At 54.6% G+C, this 18,007-nt stretch overlaps 1 protein-coding gene across 3 annotated transcripts in view; it reads left to right on the forward strand.

Moving 5' to 3' along the window:
- The first annotated feature begins 48 nt into the window (after window positions 1-48).
- The window catches only part of GTF3C1 (general transcription factor IIIC subunit 1), a 72,086-nt gene continuing 54,127 nt past the window's right edge, over window positions 49-18,007 (forward strand). For 2 of the 3 annotated variants that reach the window (XM_032328070.1, XM_032328071.1), the window contains exons 1-5: window positions 50-345; window positions 4,363-4,572; window positions 8,291-8,467; window positions 9,013-9,156; window positions 13,912-14,008. In XM_032328070.1, the coding sequence (XP_032183961.1) occupies window positions 125-345; window positions 4,363-4,572; window positions 8,291-8,467; window positions 9,013-9,156; window positions 13,912-14,008 (849 nt within the window). In that variant the 5' untranslated portion in view covers window positions 50-124. Of the gene's footprint in view, window positions 346-4,362; window positions 4,573-8,290; window positions 8,468-9,012; window positions 9,157-13,911; window positions 14,009-18,007 lie in introns of all 3 variants that reach the window. The other variant, XM_032328069.1, reaches the window with a different exon arrangement.

The following is an 18,007-nucleotide window of genomic DNA, read 5'->3' on the forward strand; positions in this document are numbered from 1 at the left end:
CTCCTCCTCCGATCCGTAGGTCCGGCCCGCCTCCCGCGGCCGGCGATCGTTCTGCGCAGGCGCGCCGGAGGGCCTTTCGGGTCCTGGTGCGCAGGCGCCCGGGGAGCCGCGCACTGAAGTAGCAATGGACGCGCTGGAGTCGTTGTTGGACGAGGTGGCTCTGGAGGGGCTTGACGGCCTGTGTCTGCCCGCGCTGTGGAGCCGTCTGGAGACGCGGGTGCCTCCCTTCCCGCTGCCTTTGGAGCCCTACACGCAGGAGTTCCTTTGGCGGGCCCTTGCCACCCACCCGGGCATCAGCTTCTATGAAGAGCCCCGGGAGCGACCCGACCTCCAGCTCCAGGACCGGTCAGCGGCCTGGCCCCGAGGCGGGCGGGCGGGCGGGCGGGCGGCGCGGAGCCCGGCCTCGGAGGGCGCTGGGAGGGGCCCCGGGTCTGACGGGAGGGGGCGGGAGGAAGGAGTGGCGCCGAGGGGCGGGGTGGGGGTGGGGCAGGACCGCGGGTCCGATGGGGGCGCCGAGGGGTGGGGGTGGGGGTGGGGCAGGACCGCGGGTCCGATGGGGGCGCCGAGGGGCGGGGTGGGGGTGGGGCAGGACCGCGGGTCCGACGGGGGCGCCGAGGGGCGGGGTGGGGGTGGGGGCAGGACCGCGGGTCCGACGGGGGCGCCGAGGGGCGGGGTGGGGGTGGGGGCAGGACCGCGGGTCCGACGGGGGCGCCGAGGGGTGGGGTGGGGGTGGGGCAGGACCGCGGGTCCGATGGGGGCGCCGAGGGGCGGGGTGGGGGTGGGGGCAGGACCGCGGGTCCGATGGGGGCGCCGAGGGGTGGGGTGGGGGTGGGGCAGGACCGCGGGTCCGATGGGGGCGCCGAGGGGCGGGGTGGGGGTGGGGCAGGACCGCGGGTCCGATGGGGGCGCCGAGGGGCGGGGTGGGGGTGGGGGCAGGACGGCGGGTCCGATGGGGGCGCCGAGGGGCGGGGTGGGGGTGGGGCAGGACCGCGGGTCCGATGGGGGCGCCGAGGGGCGGGGTGGGGGTGGGGGCAGGACGGCGGGTCCGATGGGGGCGCCGAGGGGCGGGGTGGGGGTGGGGCAGGACCGCGGGTCTGATGGGAGCGCGGCGGTAAGGCTGGCTGGGGGTCCCTCGGGCCTGGCGGAGCCCGGGCCTCGGGTGGCGTTGGGGGTCGTTTGCTGACGTCCCGTTCGGTCCGTGTAGGTGTTTGGGTGGTGGTGAGCAGGACTGGGGCGGGGGGGGGGGTGCTCCTTTTTCGTGGTGGAAAGGAAGTCAGTTCAGATGGAGGCTGGAGACTCTGAGTTTAGCCACCCTTTGTGGGGCGTTCTCAGTGCTGGACTGGAGAACCTAAGGCAGCTAGACGTAGGCGTAACGGCAAGGTTGGCAATAATAATAATAATAATAGAACAGCCACAACAGCGGCCAGCGTTGATTGCTTATGGTTGGCCTGTTACTGTACTGTAAGATCCTGTTTTGGGAGGTTCAGGAGGTGGATCTCCCTTGATCCTCGGCGGTAGGCGCTATCACTGTCCCCATTTTGCAGAAGAGGAACCGGAGTCCTAGATTGAGGAACCTGTCCAACGTTCCCGAGATGATAAGTGACCAGAGTGTTGATTTAAACTCACACAGCCTGTCTCCTTAATAGAGTCTGTGCCGTTAAGCCACGTTGTGAGGAGAGGTTCCCAGAAGTAATACTGGAAACGAGACTTCAAGACTGGATTTAGATGGCCAGTTGGCAGGGTACTCTGGAGAGAGAACCGCCAACGTGGAAAGCGTAAAGGAGGAGAAATAAGTGTGGTTGAGGTGCAGGACTGGAGATGGGGAATGGGGAATAGTAGTAGTTGGGACTTACATGCACGCGTATTGTGAGCTAGGACTTGCTGCTAATATCCTGACATAGAGCAAGTTAATTTTGTTTAAAGATTTTATTTATTTATTTGACAGAGATCGCAAGTAGGCAGAGAGGCAGGCAGAGAGAGAGAGAGAGAGGAGGAAGCAGGCTCCCCGCGGAGCAGAGCCCGACACGGGGCTCGATCCCAAGACCCCGCGAGCCCAAGACCCCGAGACCACCACCCAAGCCGAAGGCAGAGGTTTTAAACCACTGAGCCACCCAGGCGTCCCTCGCAAGTTAATTTTTACAATAATTTTAGGAGGTGGGTATAATCATTCCTGTTTTCCCGGAGAGAAAAGTCAGGCCCAGAGATGATAAGAGATGTCGTTCAAGGTATCTGCTAGCAAGAGCGGAAACCAGAATTTGAGTCCATGAAGTTTGGCCTACAGAATCTTCTCTGCCCTTAGCGATAGGACTGGAGAGGTAATCAGTGGTCTTTAATCCACTTAAAGAGTTTATCCTTTATCAAAAGAACCATTGGAAGCCCTGCCTCCCCTCCCCCAAAGAAGGGTCAGACTGAGGGCAGAGTGTGAAGTTGAGAGATTTTAGTAATCCCATCACCACCGATCCCGGTTTGATGTGGTTTGTCGGTTGGGGTTCGGAACCAACAGGCGGAGAAAGAATTCTGCAGGAGTCTTCGGTGCTACAAGACTTTAATTAAAGCATGGGAACAGGACCGGTGGGGCAGAAAGAGCAGCACAGTGGTTGTATGAGGGGGGGGCGGGACCAGTTTATAAACTTTCAAGTTGGGGGACGTGAAGACAAAGGGAGGTTTCCAAACAGACTCTCCTATGTTAAAGAAAACTCACAGGACCCTGGAGGCCTGGCTGTTTTCAAGCGAAGGTTGGTTGTTCCCTCTAGCAAAGCATCAACTTGAAAACAGTTGGGAGCTTTCTGGAGGAACTTGACTCTTCTGCCTTAGGTAACAATGGGCTGCAGGGTATGAGGAAATTTAATTTCATCTACATTTCTTTCTTGCCTTTGGTCTCCGCATCAGTTTTGCTTCCTGTGGGGCAGGTGAGATCCATAAGAGAAGCAGATGGCATCAAGACGTAGGAAGCAGAAGAATCAAGAGGATTTGGTGCCTGGGTATGGGGTATTGGAGAGGGGGAATCAGGGATGATGGCTTCTGATTCCTGATGTTCAGCCTCCTGAATGAATATTGATCCCCGTCCCTGTTAGTAGGGAACACAGAAGAGGAGCAGGGTTGTTGAGTCTCGGGGAAGGTGGGCTAGATGCTGAATGTACTTTGAGTCCCATGGAATTCAAGGTTCCTTTGGGTGATCCGTGGCGATTCTGTGCAGTAAACATGTTGCTTCCTTGGGCGAAAGCAGGCCAGAGGGAGGGATAGAGCTGGACATGGGCAGTCATCCCGTATGGTTGGCTATTAAAGCCATGAGCCAGGATCATCCCTGGAAGAGAATATGGTGTGGTGGGAGACCTAAGACATGGCCCACAGGTGCACCTGTGTTGAAAGACTGCATGGAGAACTAGGAACCGTCTAAGAAGCCTAGGAAGGTGCGGCTGGAGAGGTGGAGGACAGCAGTCCACAGCCGCCTCTTGGCAGGTGGTGCCAGATGTGATTTGGGAATGGGGGATAAAGCCGGGTAGAGAGATCACAGAGAAGGCACGGAAGGAAAGGGCCGGTAAGTGTAAGTGGGATTTAGCCTCAACTAGACTAGCTCAGGCTGTGAACAGGGTTTGTTAGGAAAGCCTCACAGACTTGGCTGGCTGCATAAAGGAAGAAACGCAAGTCAGTGCCGTCCCCGTGACATTGATACGACGTATTTGGGAGAAAGTGGAGAGGAGGGACTCCGTTGGAGGCGGAGAAGAGGCAGTCATAGCTTCGATTTGGATCTCCTTGAATTCAGGGTGTTTGGTGGACAATGGGAGACGCAGGATCAATGTTTGCAGGAGAAGACAGGACTGAGGATTCAGAGGTGAAAATTGTTAACATGCAGGCATTGGATTTGGAGGGAAACGGAACGGCCATGACTTGGGCCAGTAAGATGGTTCTGGTTCTATCGTTCAGCTTCTGGGGTGGATTTGGGAGACCTTTCCGAGGTCTGTGTTCTTTGGGATAGAAAGGCAGGAATGCTGCTCTAATCTGCATTTGCAGGACTAGAGGACGGAGTGAGCTCTGGCTCTCTGATCTCTGCAGGAGGCCGTCAGAAGAACGCGCCAGGGGCGCCTGGGTGGCTCCGGTCAGTGAAGCATCCGGCTCTTGGTTTCTGGTTTCGGCTCAGGTCACGATCTCAGGGGCGTGAGATCCAGCCCTGCTTTGGGCTCCCAGCGTGAAGTCTGCCTGGGATTCTTTACTTCTTTCTCTCCCTCCTGGAGTGCTCCCTTTCTAAAAATAAAACAATCTTTAATTAAAAAGAAAGGAAGAAAAGAAGAGGAGAGCGAGGAACCAAGTATGTATTTTTCCGGAGCTGAGTGTCCTTTGGTATGTGTGCTTTCCCCCTTTTAGCTATGAAGAGATTGACTTGGAAACCGGCATTTTGGAGTCCCGGAGGGATCCAGTCGCTCTGGAGGATGTCTACCCCATTCATATGATCTTGGAGAATAAGGACGGCATCCAGGGCTCTTGCCGGTACTTCAAGGAGAGGAAGAACATAACCAATGACATCAGGACCAAGACTTTACAGCCCCGTTGTATGATGGCGGAAGCTTTTGGCAGGTAAGCTGCGGAAGCTCCGCGGCTTCGGAGCCTCACGGGCCCCCTCCTGCCTTGAAGCCAAGCGGGGACAGTCAGAGCGCGGAGACCGGTCAGTGTGTCAGCCCTGCACCAAGCAAGCTCCCCGCCCTGCACCCCACTCTTGGGGGTGCTAAATTGGCTCGGGGGCCTGTTTTCTCTTTCCCTTGTGTCCCCAGGCCTGGCGCAGTGGGGCAGAGCAGCCGGCTTTCATTTGCATCAGTGCCTTGCCTTCTCCTGTCCAGGCTAGGGCTCCCGTTTCCCCGAGTGGCGAATGCAGGGAGCCAGTCCCCACTCCCACCTCGCTTCCCACTTCACAGACCAGGGAGAAGCTGCCGGTGGGAACTCGGCCGACTTCCGGCTGCTTCTGCAACGTGTCCACGTCTTCCTGTCTCCGCATTCCCTTGCTTTCCCCGCTGGGGCTCCCAACCCCGCTGTAATGACTCGCCCGTCTTACAATAGGACCTTCCCTGGACCTCGGATCTCTGGGGCTGTAGAGCACTCCTGCTGCTCGCAGCTGTGCTTCCTGGAAGAAAGAGCTCTTTCTCCTTCACGCCTCTGCCCGCTGATGTCTGCCTTTATTTCTTCCCCGAAATCTTACCCTCTAAGATTCCTACTAACCAGCCTGGGGACGCTGTTTGGCCCTAAGTTCCTGACCCTTCCACCCCAGGTCAGGGAGTTTTAAAGCTTTTGTCCCGTGGCTTCCTGCTTTGTTTTTCTGTTCTGGTCCATCCTCACCGTCCTGGACTCCCCGACTTCCATCCACCCCTTAGATGTTGGGCTGCTCCCAAGGGCACTTTCTCTTCCCCAGACGTCTCCCAAGTGCCACATGTAGAGTTCAGTAACGCCTTCCTCAGTGTGCCCAGAAGTTAGAGCATCACAACTCCTTCACCCCAAACCTGCCTCCTCTTCCCTTCTTTGCCTCTTCGGTGACGTCCTCTGCTCCAGGGTATCCCCTTGTGCCTGCTGTACGAGCCGCAGACCTGGGACTCCGGGGCCCCTTCTCTCCGGACTTACTCTGCATTCAGCTGGCCACCAAGTCCTGTGGACTTGACCTTCTCAGACCGTCTTTGGCCTCAGGATAATGCAAGAGTCTCCTGCCTGCCTTCTTGCTGTCTCCCTCTTTCTTCCTCTCTCTCCCTCTTTCTCTCTCTCTCTTTTTTTAAGATTTCTTTATTTATTTTAGAATAAATAAAGGAGCCTCCCTGCTAAGCCCAGGGCCGGATGCGGGGCTGGATCCCATGAGCCTGAGATCATGACCTGAGCCAGCATCAAGAGTCAGACGCTCAGCTAGACGCCCCTGTCTCTCCTTTCTGGAACTTTCCATACCACATGGCGCATTTTTTTCTCTAAGACAGAATTGTGATGAACAGTGCCTTGGTCACTTGGGAGGTGTTTCCAACTGGGCACATGTGCCCTGTATACATGCTTTGTTTAGCCAGCATGGTGTTCTTTTTGGTTTTAATTTTATTTCATTGCTGATATTTAAAATCTGGATTTCTAGCTCCTCTTAAAAAACAAAACAAACAAAAAAATAGGATCTAGCTGCCTTGGCACTGATTTTCACTTGGTGATACAGGCCAGAGCCACGGGTCGTGTCCCACCTAGTGCTCCACACTCTGCAGCCCCCGCCTGCTGACCGTAGCCCATCGGCCTGTGTGGGACCTACCCTCTGCCCCCCCAGCTCTCCCACTGTAGCCCTGCAGCCAGCCTGAGCTTTCCTTGTGCCGTGGCCCAAATTTGCACGGCTCATTTCTGTCTCAGGGCCATTGCACTCTTCTGCTTAGAATGTTCTGCCTCACATCTTCCCGTCTCTATCCCCTCCTCTTAGTCAGTTTTCAGCTCGGCTCCTCAGAAAGCATCCCTGTTGCCCAGGTACCGTTATGTTACTCTCTGTTGTACCAAAAATGATCTTTTACTTATTTACTTACTTATTGAATATATATATATATATGGAAGGAATCTTGAGCAGGCTCTGTGCCCAGTGTGGTGCCCTGCGCAGAGCTCGGTCTCACAACCCTGAGATCACAACCTGACCCAAAATCAAGAGTCAGGTGCTTAACTGACTAGAGCCACCCAGGCACCCCCAGTACCAGACGTAGTCTGGAGTGTTGATTCACGCCACCCCTTCCTCACCGGAGTGTAAACTCTTGAGGGCGGAAACCCTGTCTTGTTTATGGCTGTATCTCTAGGACCTAGAATATGCCTGGCACCGCCTCAGCTCCTAAAAATGTCATTGACTCATGGGTGATCCTGATGGGTGTGGGGTTACAGCCCCTGACCTGTGTCATGACATCTGACCTCCCCGCGATGGCCCTGCAGGACCCTTCAGGATGTGGACTCCCACTGACCCCTTGAGCTCACCTTCTGCTTTCTCGCTTGGGAGCCCAACCCCCACTTTCCAGCCAGGCCACACCACTTGCCTCCCAGGAAGGCCTGCTCCTTCATGCCTCCGGAAGCTTGGAGGTTCTGCTTTCTTGTCCCTCACCCACCCTGCTGACTGCACATTCTAGGGTCCCCTCCTATGAGAGCATCCCCTGGTTACCGTGCACACGTTCTGTTCACACAGGCAGGCTGGATTGGGGGCTCCTCGAGTAATGGCATTTCATAGGCTTGGCCACCAGAGTTGCTCTCTGCCGGCTCTTGGGCCCTAGGGTAATCGCTCCCTCTCCTGACTTTCCCCTTCAGCCGACCGTGAGCTCCTTGCCGGGAGATACCGCTTTTATTTATCTTGGTATCTCTGGTACTTCGCATTGTGCTTAATCAGTACTTGACATCCTGTCTGAGGGCCATACTCAGCACTTCCGGCCGTGCAGGAGTCCCTGAGTCAGCTAACTGGAATGTCGGGATTTTAATGTCCAGTGCCGTAAACCTGAGCGCATTTGAAGAGCAGCAGGCCGGGTCCCCTGGTCTCAAACTTGCTTTTCCCGGCTGACCTCTGCCAGTTTCACTTCGTAAGCCTGTTTGAGGTGAGAGAGCATAGATTCTCAGTCTGTGACGGAGGGAGAGGAGCAGCCAGGCGGAGGAAGCAGCTTGTTCGGGACCAGCAGGGCCAAGGAGGGTAAGAAGCAGAGCTGTGGCGGGTGCATGGGTGCACCGGACATTCCAGGCCCTGGGGGTTCGGTCTGAGTGTCTTAGCGAGACTGTGGAGGGTGCACCGGACATTCCAGGCCCTGGGGGTTCGGTCTGAGTGTCTTAGCGAGACTGTGGAGGGTGCACCGGACATTCCAGGCCCTGGGGGTTCGGTCTGAGTGTCTTAGCGAGACTGTGGAGGGTGCACCGGACATTCCAGGCCCTGGGGGTTCGGTCTGAGTGTCTTAGCGAGACTGTGGGGGGTGCACCGGACATTCCAGGCCCTGGGGGTTCGGTCTGAGTGTCTTAGCGAGACTGTGGAGGGTGCACCGGACATTCCAGGCCCTGGGGGTTCGGTCTGAGTGTCTTAGCGAGACTGTGGAGGGTGCACCGGACATTCCAGGCCCTGGGGGTTCGGTCTGAGTGTCTTAGCGAGACTGTGGAGGGCTCCACGCAAGATGACAGGATTGGTTCTGTTCAGCCCAAACACCATGCAGTTTGGAGACGGGGCATTGTGAATTTCTAAGAAGCAGTACAAAATGGTGATTGTCTAAGATTCTGTTTTTTCACATTTTGATTCTCTTCAAGTCACTTCAAGTTATTTCTTCCATGCGGTTGTTCTTGTTTGCAGGTGGGGAAAGAGACTGATCATCGTTGCCTCCCAGGACATGCGTTACAGGGCCTTGATAGGCTTGGAGGGTGACCCGGACCTGAAACTCCCCGACTTCTCTTACTGCATTTTGGAGCGATTAGGCCGGTCCCGGTGGCAAGGGGAGCTCCAGCGAGACCTCCATACCACTGCTTTCAAGTGAGAGCATGATTCTCTTCTCTTGAGATGCTAGGCCTCCCCGATGACTGTGCCCTGCTCCCGGGCAGGCCTGTTGACTTCCCTTCCCCATCCCTCTCCAGCCGGCCGCGGGGGCAGTCTGCAGCCCGTGATGATTGGGCGGCGGCGCTTTGTTGTTTGAAGAGACCGTGGGGCGACCGTATGGTGTCCAGACCAGGCATCTTGAGAGTGCAATGTGGAGCTCTGAGGGGAGCCGGAGCTGCGGGCGTAAATCGGGCCGGCTGGAGTGTAGCGTGACCTTACTCATGGGCTACTGCAGGACTGGAGACCTGTCCCATTCCTTTCCCTTTCCCCAGGCTTCTGTCCCCTCTCCCATCCACCTCTGCTGGGGGTCTGGGGTGCGCTGAGGCTGAGGCATGCCTGTTCTTTCGAGGCCATAGTCCCTTGGAGTGGCTGGATAGGAAGTGTGTGTCTCTAGCACTTAACGTTCACAGGAGAGGCCTCTACTGTTGGGTGAAAGCCGCCAGCAAAGCAAAATGGCATAGCCATGCTCTTCTCTCCTCCAGGGTTGATGCTGGGAAGCTCCACTATCACCGGAAAATTCTGAACAAAAACGGGCTCATCACGATGCAGTCCCATGTGATCCGATTACCCACTGGAGCCCAGCAGCACTCCATTCTCCTCCTCCTGAACCGGTTTCACGTGGACAGGTACAGCGTGCAGACCCAAAACACTTGGTTCTGGTGATATTTCAGCCGTGGATTAGACCTCTACACATCATAGAGACAGAATCACATGACTACAGCTTTTTTTTTTTTTTAAGATTTTATTTATTTGATAGAGAGATCACAAGTAGGCAGAGAGGCAGGCAGAGAGACGGGGGAAGCAGGCTCCCTGCTAAGCAGAGAGCCTGATGTGGAGCTTGATCCCAGGACCCTGAGATCATGACCTGAGCCAAAGGGAGAGGTTTAACCCACTGAGCCCCCCAGGTGCCCCATGACTACAGCTTTTTAAGAAAAATATTTATGGTCTATTTCTGATGAAAATAAGTCATGCTGATTTAGAAAATTTGGAGATTATACAGAAAAGAAGGAGGAAAAAATCCTGTAAACCCACAGGCCGGCAGTAGGAACTGTTAACATGTTGGGGAAATTCTGGGAAGAGTGTAAAAGTAACAACAAATAAATCGAATTAGATTCGTTACAGTGACAGAATTGAGAGTGAATTCTTTCCAGTTTAAAATGGGCGTGTTTTTCCGACAGCAGCTCTAGAGGGCGTGAGGGGAGGTTTCCGCTGAGCGAGTGCTGTGGGACATGTTGCCGTTCAGCTTTGTGTCCTCGTCCGGGCGGATAGCAAGGTGGTGAGGGGTGCACACTCCCTTCTGAGCATCAGAGAGTGGGAGTGAGTCTCTCTTTGCTCCTCCCTGTTGGGGTAACTGCCTGGCATAGGAATGGGGGAAAGAAAAGGTCCACCACCATTTAGGGAGGCCTCTCCTCCAGCACCTCGTGCCCTCCTTGATGGGGGGTGCAGCGACCAGGGTAGGGGAGGCAGAGTTGGTGAAGGACCTAGAACAACATGGTCTTGGGCGAGGAGGCTGGACGCCCCCGAGTCCGTGGCCACAGTGTCCAGTGGTGGAGGCACGTGGTGCACGGGAGACTTGAGGGGCAGTAGGCATTCCCCTTCCCTGGACCACGGGGAATGACTCGGAGTCTCCCCTCGCCAGATGACCCAGGGCTTGCCCTTCACCCAGGGGTCTGGCGCACGTACTCCAGCAGAGAGGTGGATAAACACCGAGGCTTTGCAGTACCCGCTACATAGCACTGGCCTGGACCCAGAGAAGCGTCCGGTACATGTGTCTAGATAGACTCTTGACTGAGGAGTTCCAGTACCCGCTACATAGCACTGGCCTGGACCCAGAGAAGCGTCCGGTACATGTGTCTAGATAGACTCTTGACTGAGGAGTTCCAGTACCCGCTACATAGCACTGGCCTGGACCCAGAGAAGCGTCCGGTACATGTGTCTAGATAGACTCTTGACTGAGGAGTTCCAGTACCCGCTACATAGCACTGGCCTGGACCCAGAGAAGCGTCCGGTACATGTGTCTAGATAGACTCTTGACTGAGGAGTTCCAGTACCCGCTACATAGCACTGGCCTGGACCCAGAGAAGCGTCCGGTACATGTGTCTAGATAGACTCTTGACTGAGGAGTTCCAGTACCCGCTACATAGCACTGGCCTGGACCCAGAGAAGCGTCCGATACATGTGTCTAGATAGACTCTTGACTGAGGAGTTCCAGTACCCGCTACATAGCACTGGCCTGGACCCAGAGAAGCGTCCGATACATGTGTCTAGATAGACTCTTGACTGAGGAGTTCCAGTACCCGCTACATAGCACTGGCCTGGACCCAGAGAAGCGTCCGGTACATGTGTCTAGATAGACTCTTGACTGAGGAGTTCCAGTACCCGCTACATAGCACTGGCCTGGACCCAGAGAAGCGTCCGGTACATGTGTCTAGATAGACTCTTGACTGAGGAGTTCCAGTACCCGCTACATAGCACTGGCCTGGACCCAGAGAAGCGTCCGGTACATGTGTCTAGATAGACTCTTGACTGAGGAGTTCCAGTTCCCGCTACATAGCACTGGCCTGGACCCAGAGAAGCGTCCGGTACATGTGTCTAGATAGACTCTTGACTGAGGAGTTCCAGTTCCCGCTACATAGCACTGGCCTGGACCCAGAGAAGCGTCCGGTACATGTGTCTAGATAGACTCTTGACTGAGGAGTTCCAGTACCCGCTACATAGCACTGGCCTGGACCCAGAGAAGCGTCCGGTACATGTGTCTAGATAGACTCTTGACTGAGGAGTTCCAGTACCCGCTACATAGCACTGGCCTGGACCCAGAGAAGCGTCCGGTACATGTGTCTAGATAGACTCTTGACTGAGGAGTTCCAGTACCCGCTACATAGCACTGGCCTGGACCCAGAGAAGCGTCCGGTACATGTGTCTAGATAGACTCTTGACTGAGGAGTTCCAGTACCCGCTACATAGCACTGGCCTGGACCCAGAGAAGCGTCCGGTACATGTGTCTAGATAGACTCTTGACTGAGGAGTTCCAGTACCCGCTACATAGCACTGGCCTGGACCCAGAGAAGCGTCCGGTACATGTGTCTAGATAGACTCTTGACTGAGGAGTTCCAGTACCCGCTACATAGCACTGGCCTGGACCCAGAGAAGCGTCCGGTACATGTGTCTAGATAGACTCTTGACTGAGGAGTTCCAGTACCCGCTACATAGCACTGGCCTGGACCCAGAGAAGCGTCCGGTACATGTGTCTAGATAGACTCTTGACTGAGGAGTTCCAGTACCCGCTACATAGCACTGGCCTGGACCCAGAGAAGCGTCCGGTACATGTGTCTAGATAGACTCTTGACTGAGGAGTTCCAGTTCCCGCTACATAGCACTGGCCTGGACCCAGAGAAGCGTCCGGTACATGTGTCTAGATAGACTCTTGACTGAGGAGTTCCAGTACCCGCTACATAGCAATGGCATGGACCCAGAGAAGCGTCCGGTACATGTGTCTAGATAGACTCTTGACTGAGGAGTTCCAGTACCCGCTACATAGCACTGGCCTGGACCCAGAGAAGCGTCCGGTACATGTGTCTAGATAGACTCTTGACTGAGGAGTTCCAGTACCCGCTACATAGCACTGGCCTGGACCCAGAGAAGCGTCCGATACATGTGTCTAGATAGACTCTTGACGAGGAGTTCCAGTACCCGCTACATAGCACTGGCCTGGACCCAGGGAAGCGTCCGGTACATGTGTCTAGATAGACTCTTGACTGAGGAGTTCCAGTACCCGCTACATAGCACTGGCCTGGACCCAGAGAAGCGTCCGGTACATGTGTCTAGATAGACTCTTGACTGAGGAGTTCCAGTACCCGCTACATAGCACTGGCCTGGACCCAGAGAAGCGTCCGGTACATGTGTCTAGATAGACTCTTGACTGAGGAGTTCCAGTACCCGCTACATAGCACTGGCCTGGACCCAGAGAAGCGTCCGGTACATGTGTCTAGATAGACTCTTGACTGAGGAGTTCCAGTACCCGCTACATAGCACTGGCCTGGACCCAGAGAAGCGTCCGGTACATGTGTCTAGATAGACTCTTGACGAGGAGTTCCAGGAGTAATGATATCACTGTATTCCTGTCAAAATTCCAAGTTCAGCTTCAAACCTGTGTTTTAGAAATCCTGCCTTAGAGAGAATCGTGCTTCAAGAATTTGAATTTTATTTATTTATCTTACTATGCATTGGTTAAATACCCATATCAGCAGACTCCTCACTGGCGTGTGGCCTGTGTCTACAGAGAACACAGGTGGCAGCCGTGGCTGGCAGGGAGAACAGTGGACTAAGTCATCTGTACTTGACTTGGACAAAGTCACTTGAGCTCTCTGAAGCGTGGTTTCCTCTTCTGGAGCATGACCACGACCCAGTGCCCGGTACTGGTCTACGTACAGGAAATACCTGTGCCTGCCTTTTTTCATGCCTTGAGAGGCAGTCAAAGTGGAGATGTGGGCGTTGACTCTGAATCCCATACATACAACCTCCCTGCCCCAGGCCTGTGGGCATTTAGAGCCAAGGTCACCTTCCCCTGGCACCCACAGTCCGGGAGCCTTCCGCTCTCTTTCATAGCTTCCTTGGCGGCCATTAGCTTGGAAGCCATCATGACACAGTAAAAATGAGGTGGAAGTTGGGGCCATCTGTTCCTGGGAAGTCAGAGGAGAAGCTGTACTCAGGATCAGAGACGTCAGGACAGCGAAGTGAGCACTGGGTGTGGCAGAGACCTAGGTTCGCTTAGGTTCGCCTCTTGACTCTGACTTTTCAGAAAACCCTGTTTACGTCTTTTTTTTTTTTTTTTTTTAAGATTTTATTTACTTATTTGACAGAGAGAAATCACAAGTAGATGGAGAGGCAGGCAGAGAGAGAGAGGAGGAAGCAGGGTCTCTGCTGAGCAGAGAGCCCGATGCGGGACTCGATCTCAGGACTCTGAGATCATGACCTGAGCCGAAGGCAGCGGCTTAACCCACTGAGCCACCCAGGCGCCCAACCCTGTTTACTTCTTTATTAAATAATCGCTTTACCAAGTGAATCGTGCAGAAAATAGAAGGTGCTTCCTAAACTTTATGGTTTTATAAAAACACAAGGCATTTTCAAGAATCACGACAGCTGCAGCCAGAGAGTCTGGTCTGTACGCCGTCGCTACTTAGTGCTTTTTGCCATGTGACCGAACCGCTCCAAGCTGTGGTCTCTACCCCGCCAGGTGCGGAATGTGGCCTGGACAGTGGCTGAGACCTAGGACGCAGGTGGTCTGGTCTGATATGTTGTCAGTTTAAGTCTTGTGATCTTTAAAAAACAGGCGCTCTTTAGTAATAGGTTTGAAAAGATGAATTGTTCTGTGTTTCTCACAGGAGGAGCAAATATGACATCCTCATGGAGAAGCTCTCGGGTGTGCTGAGCACACGGACTAACCAGATGGAGACCCTGGGTAGGCTGAGGGAGGAACTGGTGAGTGCCCGGGGCCGCCTGGGGGCCAGGCTGGAATGGTCCGTGCCGCAGCCTGGACCTGCTTGTCGAGTGTGGATTAAATGACTGGCAGTTGGAAGCCGTTAATGGACTCGACCATCCCTCATCTTGAAACAAGTGCGATCTTCTTTGTTTCACAGGATAAGAAAGTGCTCAGTCCTTTGTTGGAGGCCCTCATGCTCTTAACTGGCCCCATTTCTCCCCCCACACTCACAGTTTGCTCTAGGACGTGCTGTACGAGTTCATATGGAATGGCCAGTCCGGACACTTAGGGGTGCTTCCGTAAGCGCACTTCTAATTCTTTCCCCATTGGCTTGATACGGAAAGGGCATGGTGACTTTGCAGAGATGCAGGCGAGCTGGTGCTGGGGGAAAAGCACAGACTGGCCCGCTTAGTCTCTGGGCCCCCAGAGGAGAGGCAGGAATGAAGCAGGGAGAGGAGAGCACGGAGAGGCCTCGCCGCCTCCAGGCCGGTGAGAACAGTCCTCGCCAGGAGCTAGGGAAGAGCCGGCATGGCAAAGGGGACAGAAACATTGTCCTGGAGCTTAAGATGGCAGAACTGAAAACCTAAAGTTTAAAGTCAGGTGATTTGAGTCACAGTGATTAGTCCACAAAGGGACGTGGTGTGGAGTCTGGATTATCGGCCCCAGGATAATCTGTGCTCCTCGCCTCGTGCTGTTGCATTGGGGTGAAGCCCCAGTCTCTGGTTCCATCAGAGAGGGAAAGGGGCCTCTCCTCTAATGCTAGATCTACTACATGCCCAGGTCTCTTTAAAATATTTTATTTGGGGCGCCTGGGTGGCTCAGTCTGTTGGGCATCTGCCTCTGGCTCGGGTCATGATCCCAGCGTCCTGGGATTAAGCCCCACAGGGGGCTCCCTGCTCAGTGCAGAGCCTGCTTCTCCCTCTCTGCCCCTTTTCCCTGCTTATGCTCTCTCTCACAAATAAAATCTTTAAAAAGTAATAATAATAAAAGTAAAAGATTTTATTTATTAGGAACCCTAGGTGTCTCAGTTGGTTAGACATCTACCTTTGGCTTCAGTCACGATCCCAGAGTCCTGGAATCGAGTCCCACGTAGGGCTCCTTGCTTAACGGGGCCCTGCTTCTCCCTCTGCCTGCTGCTTCCCTTGTTTGTGGGCTGGCTCTCTCTTTCTGATGAATAAATAAAATCTTTTTTTAAAAAACTGTGTTTATTGAGAGAAAGCGTGTACATGTGAGGAGGGGGAAGGGCAGAGGGAGAAAATCCCAACCCAGGGCTCGATCCCAGGACCCTGGGATCATGACCTGAGCCGAAATCAAGAATTGGGTGCTCAACTGACTGAGCCGCCGGGGCGCGCCATCCCGGGTCTGTTTAGAGCACAGATTCTGGGGCTTACAGGTCAGATTTGGCCTGTGTGTTGTTAAAAGTAATTTGACATGGCTTTTTTTTTTTTTTTTTTTTTAATTGAGAGTTCACATAAAAACCTAAGTGTCCAGCTTCCTTTGAAATACCAGAGGCTCCGGCAAGCCTGGGCCAGGCCTGCAGTTTCTCCCAACAGCCGTCAGCTCGGGCCAGCTGTGCACTCACCTAACCGGCCTCGCCCCAGGACCCTTCCTTCCTGTCACCTCTCAGACAGCAGGCCTGTGTCATTTGTCAGTACACATGCAGTGCTGTTTGTGATAAGAAGTATTTTTCGGTATTTGAGTCTCCATCAGAAGTGGAAAATGAAAGGCAGACCGATAAAGCTTCTTTAGGGACCCTCGTAGAAATTAAGAAAATTCCTCCTCGCTTAAGCAGCAAATTCTGCACACTGCTTCACGTTCCTTGTCCAGCACACACTGCAGAATGAAGCCTCTGCCCGGCCGGGTCACTGAGGCATGGGGAGAGCAGGCTCGTCTGGTGACACAGGTCACCATGGCCTCGCTCAGTTCCGTTACTTACCCAGCAAATACTGCAGCAAGCGTCTGCTCAGAGTCGGAGCTGGGTGCCGCACCGCGGTGACAGAAGTTAGGATGACAGGTCTTACACTGTCATGGAGCGGTGTCACCGGAGGGCAGCCATGTGAACACATACTTAGGCTCGAAGCCCATCTAAAAGGATGACGTCCGAGCTCCGTGAAGGACGCACTTTCTTCAGAGCTGGGAGAAGCTTTAGGGAGCAACGTCTGGCCAAGCGGGGCTTTGAAGGTGACGTGTTCCCCAAGTAGACAAGAACTGGCATTTCAGGCCCGGGAGAGCGGTTCGGGGCTGACGTGTCGGAGGTGCGGGAATCCAGTCGCAGTGCTTGGGCAGGGGTCACAGACCTGGGGCTGGGGAGGGAAGATGGGGCTGGCTCAGAGAGGTCCAGAGCGGCAGGCTGAGGGGCTGGGCTGTGGCCTTCAGCCTCGTAAACTGCTGGCTGCAGTTCATGGATGGAGAAGTTGCATCTTTTTTTTTAAAGATTTTATTTATTTATTTGACAGAGATTGCAAGTAGGCAGAGAGGCAGGCAGAGAGAGAGAAGGGGAAGCAGGCTCCCCACTGAACAAAGAGCCCCACGTGGGGCTCGATCCCAGGACCCTGGGATCATGACCTGAGCCAAAGGCAGAGGCTTTAACCCACTGAGCCACCCAGGCGCCCCGAGAAGTTGCATCTTGAGGAAACAAGCCAGGAGCAGGACGAGAGCTTGGAGGTGCAGGCGGGAGGCGGATGTTGGCGGCTAGAGCCGGGCTCCCAAGTGGCAGACTGCTGGAGTCCTTGGAGATGTTTCGATGACTGGGCCCAGGATGTGAGGGGGAATGGGGGGGCGGGCATGGAGGAGAAGGAATCTTTGCTGTCTGGCTGGAGTGATTGCGTCTCCCCGAAATGGACAGGGCTGAGGGCAGGCTCAGGACAGCAGGGAGCAGGCCCACTTGTTTGCTGCTCAAGCCCCAGCAGGCGGACGGCCAGGGCCAAGCCCATGATCGGTGCTCAGTAAATATTTGTGGAATGAATGCATGAATCAAGTAGAGTGTACAGAAAGACGAACACATTTGCGGGAGCATGAGGCGCGTGACAAATCCGACTTGAGGATTTATTGAGTCTGAAGATCTGAGACTTTTCACTTGGCGATGTCTGGTCGGCAGCTGGAAATAGGGTCAGAGGGAGCTGAGCAGGACTTAGTGAATAATTAGCCGATACAGGAGGTTGATGCCATGAATATGGATGCTGTCTTTTTTGGGGCGTGGGGGAGGCTCACGCTATTCCTTTCCCTTTTTGCAGGGCAGATTGTGTGAGTCCCTGATGGCAGACCCCCAGAAGCTGGGACTGCATCATCCTCCCTTGCTTCGGATGGTCCAGGACTTAGGACCATATGTTAGGGGCTGGGATTTGATGGATGAACTTCCGTAGGGTCTTTCCGTGATGCTGGGGGCACAGCTAGATTAACGATAGAGCCCATTTACAAGCCGCTGTGTTTGAATGAGCCATATGTGAGTTGTCTGTATTTTTTTGATAGCCGTATGTTCTCCTGCCCAAGGGCTGGGAGACGCGCGGGCCTTGAGAGGTGATCACACATACGTGGCGGCAGCCCGCGCACATTTGTTCCATCTCCGTCTCCCAGAGAGGGAGAGGAAAGCCGTGAGACTCCAGGGACGGCTCCCTTGGCTCCGTCCACGGCTTACAGTAGCCGGAACTGGCCTCATGACTCCAGGGGTTGCAAAGGCAAATGCAAGTAAGCGGCCAAGATGGATACATGAAAGAATGAAACAGGCCAAGTAGGGAAAAAATGGTTTTGCTGTTGGTACGGATTCAAGAAATATTTAATTTTCCTCTTGGCTGTCCTGAGAGAAGATGGCACCTGCCGGTAGCAGATAGGAGCTGACCTTCAGCTCTGATCTGCGAGGGGCCGACGGGGCCACTTTGCCTGGGCACCCCTGGCCTGGCTCCCCGCGGGGGTCGCCCTGAGGACCCACAGTCCCAGGATTTGTTGCCCGAGTTCTTCCAAGTGTGGCCAGAACCTTTTTTTTTTTTTTTTGGAGTGAAGTC

The sequence above is a fragment of the Mustela erminea genome, chromosome 20 (assembly GCF_009829155.1).
Source record: "Mustela erminea isolate mMusErm1 chromosome 20, mMusErm1.Pri, whole genome shotgun sequence".
Classification (NCBI taxonomy): domain Eukaryota; kingdom Metazoa; phylum Chordata; class Mammalia; order Carnivora; family Mustelidae; genus Mustela; species Mustela erminea.